The sequence below is a fragment of the Sinohyriopsis cumingii genome, chromosome 5, assembly GCF_028554795.1.
Source record: "Sinohyriopsis cumingii isolate HCF-2022 chromosome 5, ASM2855479v2, whole genome shotgun sequence".
Lineage (NCBI taxonomy): Eukaryota > Metazoa > Mollusca > Bivalvia > Unionida > Unionidae > Sinohyriopsis > Sinohyriopsis cumingii.
The window spans coordinates 127,552,179-127,565,673 of NC_142965.1; the positions used below are offsets into that span (position 1 = coordinate 127,552,179).

At 33.5% G+C, this 13,495-nt stretch overlaps 1 protein-coding gene across 3 annotated transcripts in view; it reads right to left on the reverse strand.

Moving 5' to 3' along the window:
* Window positions 1-237: 237 nt before the first annotated feature.
* LOC149800163 (uncharacterized) overlaps window positions 238-13,495 on the reverse strand; it is a 43,052-nt gene continuing 29,794 nt past the window's right edge. For 2 of the 3 annotated variants that reach the window (XM_089959767.1, XM_089959766.1), the window contains exons 5-7: window positions 6,884-7,011; window positions 3,901-3,972; window positions 238-3,670 (exon numbers count right to left, since the gene is read on the reverse strand). In XM_089959767.1, the coding sequence (XP_089815893.1) occupies window positions 3,585-3,670; window positions 3,901-3,972; window positions 6,884-7,011 (286 nt within the window). In that variant the 3' untranslated portion in view covers window positions 238-3,584. The remainder of the gene's footprint in view (window positions 3,671-3,900; window positions 3,973-6,883; window positions 7,012-13,495) is intronic. The other variant, XM_089959768.1, reaches the window with a different exon arrangement.

Below are 13,495 nucleotides of genomic sequence, written 5' to 3' on the forward strand. Positions count from 1 at the left end.
GAACATGACCAACATGGGTTTTTCTACGGAAAACCTCTTAAATGAACAGAACCCATAAACATGTTCACATTTATAAAATTATATATCATTATGTTAGAAACTATTAAGTTGTTTTGTGTCACGAGCCCCCAAGGATCTGTTACTAATCCGGCAGAAGGTCGGACAATTAAAAGTTCCGAGCCCCCAGTCAGCAAAGCCAACCGTCAACGTGTATAAAATATATAAAAAAATAAGATGAAAGGTATAACAATTTAATGAAGTATATCTCGATAATCAACAATTACAGGACAATTTTTTCAATGCAATTTCTTCCAAACAATACAAGACCTATTCAAATTTCCAATTATTTCATCACGCGAAATTAAAGGTGAGAGTGTTTTGTTCTCATGTCCCTTCTGTGTTACTCATCTGTGACTTCCGCCTTGTATTCTTTTGTCGTTACTTCCGGTACCCTCGTTTCCGTCTTCCAATCCAGCGCCTTCGCACAACAGCCTAATTCCAGTTGCTCTCCTCGTCTCTCTAATCTTCGGGTGGCGTCCTATCCCACCCGGAATGCTTCCGGTGGATTAGAAGGGACGTACACCTTTGCCTCTTTGTTCAAACACTGGATAATTAACACACTCTCACAGACCTTTCAGTAGATGGACTGCACCTAAACGTGTCCTAACGCTGGCATAAGACCACTACTGCATCATACAAGAACAACACATTATGATGGAGAAGTACATGAAGGAACTCTTGGCCAGATAATAATACCATTAGGCGAATGCCTTCCAGCACAATGTGTGGGTCTTAGTGAGCAAAGTCTACGTAGAAGACGTGTCGCCCATGGTGAACATTTGTACGTATTTGTCGAAATGATAAATATTTAAATATGGATATGAGATCATACTCCATAAGAATATAGCTCTGAAGACCCTTGCTAGATACTTTACCCTTGTATTTATTATGTTTTATGCACTGCAACTTTAATACTGTTACTGCAACAATCACTCAGAGCCAGTTTATGCTCCACTTTTTACACCAGGACAAAAATTGCTGAAACGTATCCAAAACATATCCAGAAAAATTGTTGTTATCTGATAATATAATTGAGCATGACCTTAATTTGGTTTTGAAGCTACCTCAAATGACATTGTTGCACTGCGCATCGTCAACAGCTACAAAAAGACTTATTTTAAAGAAAAAAAAATCCGTCCGTACTAATTTTCAAAAGGTTTCAATTTGACTTTCTTACGATCCAACAGTTGTGATTAATATTTGTTGTAAGGAATTTCATTCTTTAATTGTTACCGTGAAGAAAACCATCATTTGCATCTAATTTTGTGTAGTGTAGCAGGCAGGTATATTCATGTTGGTTTCTACTGGTTCTTTTGGTTCGATCAAATTGAGGTAGATCGTGTTTGAGTTTCTTCTTTAGACTTTTGTAGACAAACATCACTCTTTTTTCCCAGTATATACTGGTTTTATGCAACTTATTCAATACTGAATTCATACATCCTGAGGATAATTATAAATATTCAAAAAAACTGACTGTTCCAAAATATCCTCCAAAAGCTGGGAATGGAGGACCCATATCGAACAAGACAATTCAAAATACGTTATTCTAAGCCCTTGAAAGACAATTCTTTCGCTTCATGTGGATATGATGATTAGGTATGTCTTAATATGCATTACGGTCAATTTGCCTGGCAGTATAAATCTTGATTGTTATAGTTCCATTTCAGATCTCTAGTAATTGTGGCCCCTAAATATTCAGTTTGACTTAATAAGCTTTTCTAAATAAGGAACCATATTATTGTAATGACATTTCTTTCTTGTAATTTGCATTATATTCCTTTTTGGGGTTGAAACCAATGCAACATTTCGTGCCCACCGTTCTTGTTTATTTGCGCCTTTTATTAACGTCTTTGTATACTGATGGGATTTGGCGGATCTGTAACATGCAGTCGTTTGGAAAGAGTCGAAAATCTGAATTAATTTCAACCATGATATCATTGGTGTGACAAGAGCTCTTAACGTTCTCCAGAAACCACTATGGACCAACCCGATTTTAAACCATGTACCACTAAAACTTTTCGAAAACCCAAAAGTATGTCTATCCAGCGTTTGTTGTTACCTGCAATTCCTTGATGAAATAATGTATTCTTGAATAATTCATGGGGTACAGGGTCAAACGTCAAATACAAAAAATTTACTTAGTCACCGTAATCATTAATAATATAGCACTTGTGTGTCACACCTGTGTAATGTCCGTAAGGCAATTTGTATGTTAGATATGACAGAAAAATTATATATGTGTTTCGAGATGCAAGAACAAACAGTATGATCAAACTTGTAGAAGACTGATGAGTGAGAATGTGCAGTAAGATGATGTCTGCATATGAATGGTTAGTTGTTTCAAACGTAATGCGGTGTACTAATCATAACTTATGGGCCACTTCAACTGATACCACAACAGCTGTGACATTAATATTTATTACATACTAATACTGAAATATATCAGTGGGAGAAACTACTTTCTGTTTCATATAGGAAAACTATACGCTCTTATGTATGTTATTTGGACCGGTATTCCCATATTTAGGCCAATATGTTTCATTCTTTGACTTTTCTTTTCTCTCAGGATGAATAGATTTTATACTGTTTCAACATTGTCGACCCTCTAGTATACGTTTATATAAGAATGCATAAAAATGAACACTGAACAAAAAAAAACAAAAAATATCAGCTTTAAGTGCTACCTATTTATAATTAGTTTTTTTTTTTAACATGCAAACTGTCTTTGAGTGAACATTCATGACCTGTTGCTGCCATTTGATATTCTTCGTCACCCATAGGAATCGATTACTTGTTGCATGACTAATAGGTACACATTTTCGAGAAAAGATCTTTTGATTATTCATAGTAATAAGATTACTTAAGTAGCAATTTTAACTGTCATCCCAATCATAATCATGTTTGAAAAAGATGGTGAAATCAGGTGTTATGTCATGTTGATACTGTAGTTCCACTCCAGCAACGTTCACTCTATCAATCCGCAAAAAATGTGTCAGCATAAAAAAATCAAAAAACATTTTCTCATGAAAACAATTAATAATTTGAAAAATACAAAATTTGAAGCAAGCTATGTCTAAATTAAAGTGTAAAAAGTCCTAAAATTATTGCCAAACTGCGAAACTACTTTGTATCGATGTAGTACTGCAGCCGTTAATAGTATTGACACAAAATGTGGAGACAAACCCATGCAAATCGAAGGTTTTGCGTTTAAAATATATAACAAAAGAAAACATGCCTTTTTTGAGAAGATATAAAGAAATATTTTGCTTGTGAGGTTGACATAGATTGTATTGCCATGAGTGGTAAATATTTCCGCTACACTTTTGAAATATTTCCTGTAGTGCCATGTTTCTCAATTCTCGTTGTATTAATCATCACAAAATAGACACATACAAATGACCTCTATACCGCTCAGGCATTGCACAACATTGTCATCTTCTTCGTAATAGTAGTGGAAGTAACAGCAACTATGGTAGTAGTATTACTGCGGAACTTTGTAGTAAAACGACTTTCCGCGGTAGCTCTCATTTGCACAAAAGAAATACCAACAATGCAATTAGGAGACAGTGAAGCGCCATATATGAGGCTGTACCACCTGACACATTATGACCTGCAAAGAAATAGGACAAAACATTAGATAATTATTAATTTATGACAAAGATTTCTCTGATCCTACCATTCATTCAAACAATAATCCGATCATTCAGTTTGCAGTGATTAACTAGAAAAGTGCGTTTAGTTCATTAGTTTTTCCAAAGAATTCAAAGGAACTAAAATTATATCATACTAGAAAGCAGATATGGACTATATTATCAGCACTAGCATTACATCATCATATACCTGTCCCATTTGTCACGGTCGTTTGTATCCCCAGGCTTACGGTCGTATGCAGTAGATCATGGGCATCGTGTCCTATTTTAAAATCATAAATCATATATATATATATATATATATATATATATATATATATATATATATATATATATATATATATATATATATATATATATATATATATATATATATTGTAATTCCTGGTAGGTGATGTTATGTAATTTTTATAATTCTTATTTATGGCTGTAATGTGCTAATAATATGTTTAGTTTAGTCTGGCTTACGTGACTTGAATATAGTACTGAATAGAATTTATAAATATATGTGTATGTATGTGTTGACAATAAGTAGCAATAAACTTAATAATACGACTTAAAACGGTGCTTTTGGCGTATTTTTCTCCGTGACGTATGGGACACCGATGTTTCCAGAATAATTATGTGGCTTCCCATTGGTTGTGCTAGGTTACGTGAATATGATTAATTCGACGTAAAATCAATAAATAGTACATGCTGTCAAGTGGGGTCTACTGCCTAAGTACTGTCGCAATAAACAGTGTACATAAGGGGAAAGTTAAGCAATCAGATTCGTTCCGATTTTTGGAGTCATTCACACTTATTATGTTCCTGATGTAAGTCCGAAGATGTGTTTTATATTGTACTTAGATGTTTTTCGAGAGGAAAATCATTTGTTAAGGACTGTCCAGTGGAAATAGAAAGTGTTCATTATTGGGATTACAATATTAGTCTGGAACTGTTATAAATTATTGGAAGGAATTCTGGACAACGGCAGCTTGAGAACGTCACGGTTCTTGGAGGACCAGTACATTTAAGGTATTGAAATTTATAAGGAACTTTTCATTTATTTAGGACTTTCATATACCTTTGCTGGGACACCTTTGAATTCACTTCATAATACTTTAAGTTCCCCTCATATCTTTCATTTATAACTTTAATAATTAAATTGTTATGTTTTACAAAAATTTTTGGTTTCGCTTCTTTTCTGTTACATAAAAATCGCCGGCCATACTCCAACATTTTTCATTTTACATCAGATTTGCATTACATGATTAAAAGTAGTTATACTCGCACAAAAATAATAGAAAAAAATCATCAAGTGTAAAGAATAAATAATAATTTAATTACTGGAAACAGAAGTATGCAACGCTGTTACTTCCCCTTAGCTACGATTTCCCACCTATAGAGGACGCAAACCGGAAATAAAGTACATTTATTCCCACAAGACGAAGTGCATGCTTCTTGCTGTCGAAAAATAACACACTTTAAGCTATGAGTAGGAAATATTTAGATAAACTATTGAAAACTTATTTAGTGTTCAGTCAATGTATTTTAAAATAATGATTTTTATTTGCCAGATACCGTCGTACAGTTAACCTGGATACAAAACAATCTAAACAATGACAAAAATGCTCAACATTACTCTCTCTCTCTCTCACATGTGTAATTGAGTGTGTATAATATGCAGCAGTGTTACTATCTGAAGCCTAAATAAATATATATATATATATATATATGTGTGTGTGTGTGTGTGTGTGTGTGTGTGTGTGTGTGTGTGTTATATTTCATGTACATTACCCTTAGAAAAATATATCCATATTCTGCATAAAATTATCTGTTAAGTATTATTCTTTAATAAATCAATATTGATAATTTGATCGGAATACTTAAATTGAAAAGTCGTTGTGCAGATGGATAAATTTTTTTACCATATAAAGTAAACGTATTTAAATATTTTAATTGGAAAGAACAAGATGTTAGTCTGTATTTTCTCTCATATATATGTACGTTACGAAATATGATTATTTTTTTTTAAAGAATATCAAGATAGTTTAATGTGTTTAAATGATTTTTTTTTCGAAAACCTATTCTATTTTACAACCTATACAATTTGTCATAAACACTATGTCATATATATATATATATATATATATATATATATATATATATATATATATATATATATATATATATATATATTACATAGTATCTACTTATTGACTGAAGAAAAAGAATTGTTTAAAATATTGACAAGTTGGCCCGAAGTGCCTTTCATGTTAGGACGAATTGTCTTCATTTAGGCCCAATTTGGGCCGCAAGGTCTTGGGCTAAATTGTCCTTGGGCCAAATTGACTATTATCCGTTATAAATGGTACGATCTTCCCATCCCTCGCCCTGTTCGATCGCACGGCTTTGATTCACTTTTGTTTCTGGTAAACAGGGTTATTGGGAAAAAGAAAGAACACATTTGTCCCATCATCGCTCTTTTGGTTACATCCATATGCAACACAGTGCACCGTATTTGCTGTGCAAAAGCAAGATCGTAAGGTATATCACATACACAATTATGTGGGGAAATTAAACATTTGAATGGCTAGGTTAAATGGAAGGGATAAATGTATGTCATATCCGTTTTTGTCACGTGGAAACTACTGATTGTTTACGGAGATTGCAGAATAATATTTTCATTTAAAAACATTTTTTTTTAAAAAGTCTAATTGATCATTTTTAAAGTGTGCATACAAAACAAATGCGTTTTGTTTATGACTGTAAAAATATCACACATATTTAAAATATAGTTGGCCAGAGACCTTTAAGTTTGTGACCATAGAGTCGTAACGATAGATAGATAGATAGATGGATAGATAGATAGATAGATTAGATAGATAGATAGATAAATATATATATATATATATATATATATATATATATATATATATATATATATATATATATATATATATATATATATATATATATATATATATATATAGACATACACACATATATATATATATATATATATATATATATATATATATATATATATATATAATTAGATAGATAGATAGATAGATAGATAGATAGATAGATAGATAGATAGATAGATGGATAGATAGATAGAAAGATAGATAGATTACTAGGCTGGAGGAAGAACAAAGTACAGTAATTGCATCACTGTATTATCAAACCATGTTTGTGCTCCACACACGAGCTAAATGTCAGTGATGCATTCATGACCGCAAGAAAACTCTTCTCATACTGGGGCAACTGTTGGCGAATCGTCTTTAAAGCACATTGGTCGTTGAGATTCATGTATCTGAAAAAGGATTAAATAAATTCAGTCAACTACGAAAAAGCCTTAACACAACCAATGCATTATCATACGGCAAATATTAAATTGCATCCAGGAGTGTTCTAGACCAACTTCATCAACTGTCAATTTCATCCATGTATGCAGATGAATGTTTTGAGTGCTCAGGGATCAACCTTTCAGCTGCTGAGAATTCATTCACATTACTATTCATTGGAAGCATACATCGTGTGCAAGACAATTCATGCACATTGGTGTATGCTCATGAGATCAACCAGTCGTGGTGAGAGTGGTGGTTCAGTTAAGAGATGCCCAGTTTTAATAATGTTGTCGCGGGTTTATACCCACTCAAACCAACCTGGGCTGATCTCCAAAATTGTCCTTGCAAAAAGTACTAAAATCCCTTCGGTCTGCATAATACTGTTGCATAAAGTGCTGAAAATGATTTACAGAATGAAATAACCAACCCGCAATCTGCCAGCAACTTTTGGTTTGAATTCATGACTGCTAAAACATGGTGGACCTCTTTTCATCCTTCAGGCAAACATGCCTTTGTGCACTCAAGAAAAAGTTACAATACTCAATGAAAACCAACATTATGAACCTTTAGCATATAAATGTATGTATACATTGTTAAGTGAGAGTACGTGGTTGGGTGGGACCACCGTGAAAAATGCCTTTGGTAAATCACTCATACATATCGGATACAAACGATTTAATGACAGATTTTCAAAGAATATTAAACATGCATTTAAGAATAAAAACAGAACACAACTATTACTGAGTTATACGAGCAGAGGAAACTTTACACCCGATGTTGCAAAGTACAATGTTTAATTAATGCACAGTTACAGCATTACGTTTTGTTATACTGGCTGGTGAGAACCAATTATAGTGTGATTACATGGCAGTAAACACCCGATGTTTGCACAAACTATGCTGAGAGACCTATGTAGGAATATCAATTAGTATGCATAGTGACAAAAAGCTTAGCCAGAGAAAGACGTATATAAAACAAGTACACATTTGTATATGCATGTGCTTCGTCTTGTCTACATGCAATCGATAAACAAATAAATGCATCCGACGTTAATTCTAAATGTCAAAGTGACAATATGCATATCATTAAAATGACTAAGCTAAGAATTCAGACCATGAAGGCAAGTGGTGAACATATTCTATTTTCGTATGTTAAATAATGGCATATAACAACAATGCGTTTACTTTCACAGCTTTACAGAGGTGACGTTAATAAATAATTCACTATACTTTACAAAGTTTGAATGGCATAAAAGTGAAACGTCGCCCTCTTATTAAGAGGGAAGGTTAACTGGATTTGGATGGCGTTCTCTAAGGATGACCTCCCTCGATGTTATAGCCCGGTGTGAGTGAAAAAGGAATAGAAGTTCAATAAAGAACCGAGCAGTGCATTACAAGCCCTCTTAGACAAGAAAAATAACACACTTAATCAAAGCAAATTAAATTTGTCAATTCCGATTCAATCTAAATTATATCAACATAATTTAATAACAGTGTCCGATTTGGATTTATTCCATCATAATAACGAGTGGTGAAAAGAGCTCAATGTCCACGACCGATTCGCATCACCTCCTCCCTTGACCGTGCCGGTATCAACGTCTTCCTATTTACTCTACTTCCTATGTTCTACGCTTGGTTCCTTTCTGTACTTCCTAGTCCTTTATTCTGACCTCGTCCTTCTCATGTTTCTCCGACTTACGTCTTCGTACTGTCTTCGTACTGTCCTGTCTCTCTCCCAAAAAGCTGTTCCTTAAAGGACAAAATTAGCCCCAAATCTCTGTATGTACCACTTTCTACATGGACATAAAATTTCCTAACTTCGTTACTCAGAAGCATACTAGCTATTCACACACTGCATACATTCTGACTTTGTACGGTAGAACATTACCCTCGCTTCACAGCGACAGGTCGTAAATTACCACGTGAGCGTCTATCGAACATTTACGTATTATTTCACCTATGCTACAACATGTTCGATTACTACAGCATGAAATTCACAGATTCTAACTCACAGCCATCTCTAACTTACAAGATTATTTAAAAATTACAAAATGAAATATAAATAGGTAATTATCGTTAACTCACGATAATCAGTATCGTCCTAACAGACAAAGGAAAATATTTCATATAACCCTATGAAGTCCTACACATATGAAATTTTGGATCGCATGCAATCAATTCTACCAATGAACTAATAACTTTAAAATTAAAAGGTAAATTGCATAACAACTCTAGCATCAACACATTTCCATGACTTTTCCATGAAATTGAATAAACGATATATAATATGGAACCTAGTCAAAGCAAACACATTTGCATAAAACAAACAATCAAAAATAAAAAAAGAAAATAGAAAATTACGAGGGAAATTAAAATTGCGTACCTTAATGCTGTTATCTTTCAGAACTTGTGATTCCTAGCACTAAATCCTGTCTTTTCTCACAAGACAGCCAACTGGTCCCATCTTGTTTAACGAGGAAAGCACTATTCTCTTCAGGCTTCCACCGGAGCAAAAACTACTCCTCTCTCACGAAATTAAGACTACAGTATTCCGACTAAAGTCTTCACTTTAAATTCAAATGGCTTCGAAAGTGTAGGTCTTAATTTATTCTGTCCAATCGTTAGCAGCTGTCCCTAAATTTTTCCCAAGATAATAATTTATTCCGTCAGATTTAGACAGCATAAAATCACTGAATTACGAGGTATATCAATTTCCCTTTGAAAATGTTAATTTGACATCGGTTCCTTTCAAGCGGTTATGGTTGTTAGTTCAAATGTTTACATTCTCTGGACAGCGTAGCAATGCCCTTTGTCAAATATCACTCAGTCATAAATGCTAGCCTTTTAAGTTTTAACACTGACAATGGGAGAGAAAAGAAGAAAGGTCGAAGTGACCATTCACAAAGACGTTTTTGGTTTAAATGCGATAACATTTTAATGCTCAATCCCTTCAACCTTAAGGTTCAATATAATGTAAAATTCGACACTTCACAAAAAGTATGATGAAGGATAGTTGTGTTGAAGAATAAGATGAAAGGAAATAAAATTGTTCATTTGCTAAATCATAATTAAATATTAATATTTGTTCTGAAATTATATCTAATCCAATCATGTGGCTAATCAAGCTACCATATAAACTAGACTGACAGAGATAAATACTGTAAATACTGCCGCACAATTTTACATCAAGAAACCGTTACATACCATACCTGTAATGAATACAACTTAAAATTTGGGAACTAATAATCACTGTGAATAGATACCAAGCATAGAGTGCCGTAATAATTTGGTAGAATTATCTAACTGTGCAGTGCAGAAGGCAACAGTTGGAGCTGGAATTTTAAATTGAATTTAAGATAGCGAAGTTTATTAGGATTTTTGTTGTTTTGTACTGTTACACGAATGTAAACCTAAGTCAAATAGCAACTGAATATCCCTGCAATAGCTTAATTTGATCTGCATCAGTGTGTATGAAATATGCATCTTAGGTACAAGAGATGGAAAGGGAAGAAAAACTGTACATTCTATTTCAGAGGTATCAGATACTAACAATAAAACACTGGCGCTGTTAATTTTAGGTTCAGTAAGGTTGCAACTCAAATGAAAACATCACAAACGATTCCAGGACTAAGGACAAATAACTAACAAAACCCATTTAACTGAAACGAATGGATATAGAACCCGCTATATTTGACTTTTGATATAGTTTATGAATGACTTACTGTGACAAGCTTCAGAAAAGTTATATCATGCTATGCAAGTTTATTTGATTTTGTTTATCTGTACCATTTATAAAACATGCAAAAATCAAACATGCTTATGCCAAAATAAGTTATGTAGTGTGTGCAACAAGAATGAATGAACGTATTCTGCTCATTTTCCAAGTCAGCTTATTATGCTTTGAGTAATTCATCAAAATACGTCTGCTGCTTTATGATATCTCAAACAAATAACTTCTAACACACGATAAAGACTACATCATATCGGAAGTGCCACTCAGTTACTTCAATAGGGAAGCCTTATTTAACACACCTTAGCACAAGGCCCTCAAAGCATCCTGCAGATGAAACAAAATCTTAAAATTAGCAGCTGTAGCGGAGATCTTGTCAATTTGAACTTCAGATCGGCATCTTGTTTTTCATTTTGGACCAACTAGACATCATAAGAGGTCGCCCCTGCTGATATGACCATTCATTCAGCAGGAGTTTCGAGAGCAGTGTAAAACAATGAAAAACAGACACATACTGGATGTGCAAGCAGCACTATTTCCATCTAAGACCATCTAGACCATGAGGTAAATGTGTCTGTAAAGTTTCATGGCAATTCTTCAAGTAGCTTAGTAGGAGTAGCGATAACAAAATTGTGATAACTGACGGAGGAAGGACGGACAATGGACCATCCCATAAGCCCTAGTCGAGATAATAATATCCGCGTGGTACAATGTACTATTGACAACATGAAGAAAAAAGAAGTGAATGAAAATAAATTTAAATAATTTGGAACAAATGTGAACATTAGAAACAGATGCAGCGAAAGATGAAGTAAATTTATATATAAAAAAAGCTACTGGGTAATTTGTTGATCTGCATGATACATGATTTGCTTGACCCTGATATCACGAAAACCCTGAAAGCAGAATAGACATTAATAAATGACATCCATCACGTTGCCTATCAACACGTAAATTATTACCTTGCGAAAATACATTATTGGTAGATATGTGAATATATCATGCTTTTTATAGACAACATAACACTGCCACGTTTCTTTAAAAGTCTTCGTTATTGAAGGCAAATAATTAACATATCAATTTCAATGGACGGTAAATGCATCATTCCTCAAAACCGAGAAAAGATGCTGTAAGAGGTTTTATATCTCAATTGAATCACATCATATATAATCAACCTCAAGGAACACCAAACCTGAACAAACTTTACAAACAGCAATTTTAAAGCCTAGCCTAGATATTTTGATTGCATGAAATTGTCCTTCTGTTTGTTTTGTTTCTGTGCCACTTTTTTAGCATACTCTCGGTTAGATTGCGAGGATACTGAAGCCAATTGTCTTTCCAAAGGACACACTGCGGTAGGCGACCGTGGGCCTTGGAGTAGGAGTCTCACAGCCTACCAACTGAGCCGAATCATTTTCTTGTATCATTTGTCATGAAGGTTAAGAAAATGGCTAGAAATACAGCAGGTAACTGACGGTATCTTTATATCAAGTAGAGATGATAATTTCAAGTTCAATGGCAAAACACATGTTCATAATTTCTAAAGATTTATGGTTACTTGATTCGCTAGAAAAATAATATTACACAAGGCAACATGAATGATAAATTAAGAAAGTAACTATCAGGTGCAGATATTGCGCTAAACAAAGGAAATGAAGCGATACTGTTTGTGGTATGACTCCGCAAGTATACTATCAGGATTTCAGATTTAAACTAAGTATAGTCCATTATATCTTTAGGGTCTTTCAAACTATTTTAGATTTAAACAAATTATTGTCCATTGCATCTTTAGGGTGTTTCAAACGATTTAAGATTCAAACTAATTATTGTCCATTGTATCGTTTTGGTCTTTCAAACGATTTCAGATTTAGCATACGAGACAATACCGAATAGTAACAAATGGTCGAACTTTGGACAATGCACGTGAAAACGACTTTTTCACATAAAGGTTTATGTCCTTAGAATCAATTGCATAATCATTTAATGAAAATACAGAAATTGCATTGCTTCCTTTTAGGACAATTCACCAGCAGAAGAGTTATCCACACGGAAAAATAAGTGAGTCCCAGTGACTTGAGAACATGTGACAAATATGATTTATTATCGTGGTTCCCATTAAAGCATTAGTTTACAAAGTTTAAGTGTTTCGTATGAACAACAAAGCACACAATTAAGTTACTGAACGACGTATTAAAAAGTTTTATACTGATATTCGTTGTATTTAACTTGATTTATAGAGAAAACATAATATTTTGTATCAGAAATAACAAGTTATCAAAGTGCAACAAAGTGTCCACCTAAGTATAAACAGTAAACAAAACTGTGATAAACACACACACACACACACACACACACACACATATATATATATATATATATATATATATATATATATATATATATATATATATATATATATATTATGTCTGATGCTCGTGTAAACATTCAAAACAATCAATCATATGTTATAACGAATCATGATTTATCATGATAAAAAATATTGGTTCTACACACGGGCACATGAAGAAAGATTATGTTTCCATCAAATCTCTTCTAGTCTGAATCCAAACTAGTATCGATTCAATCACCAACCTTGTCACATCTTACAATTATTTTCTGGGAAAGGATTTTTATTTTCCAGGTTGCCATTTATTTCGAAAATGAAGGGAAATGCAAGATGCATCGAAGGAAGTGTGGCGAAATAAGAATGAAGCGAATTAA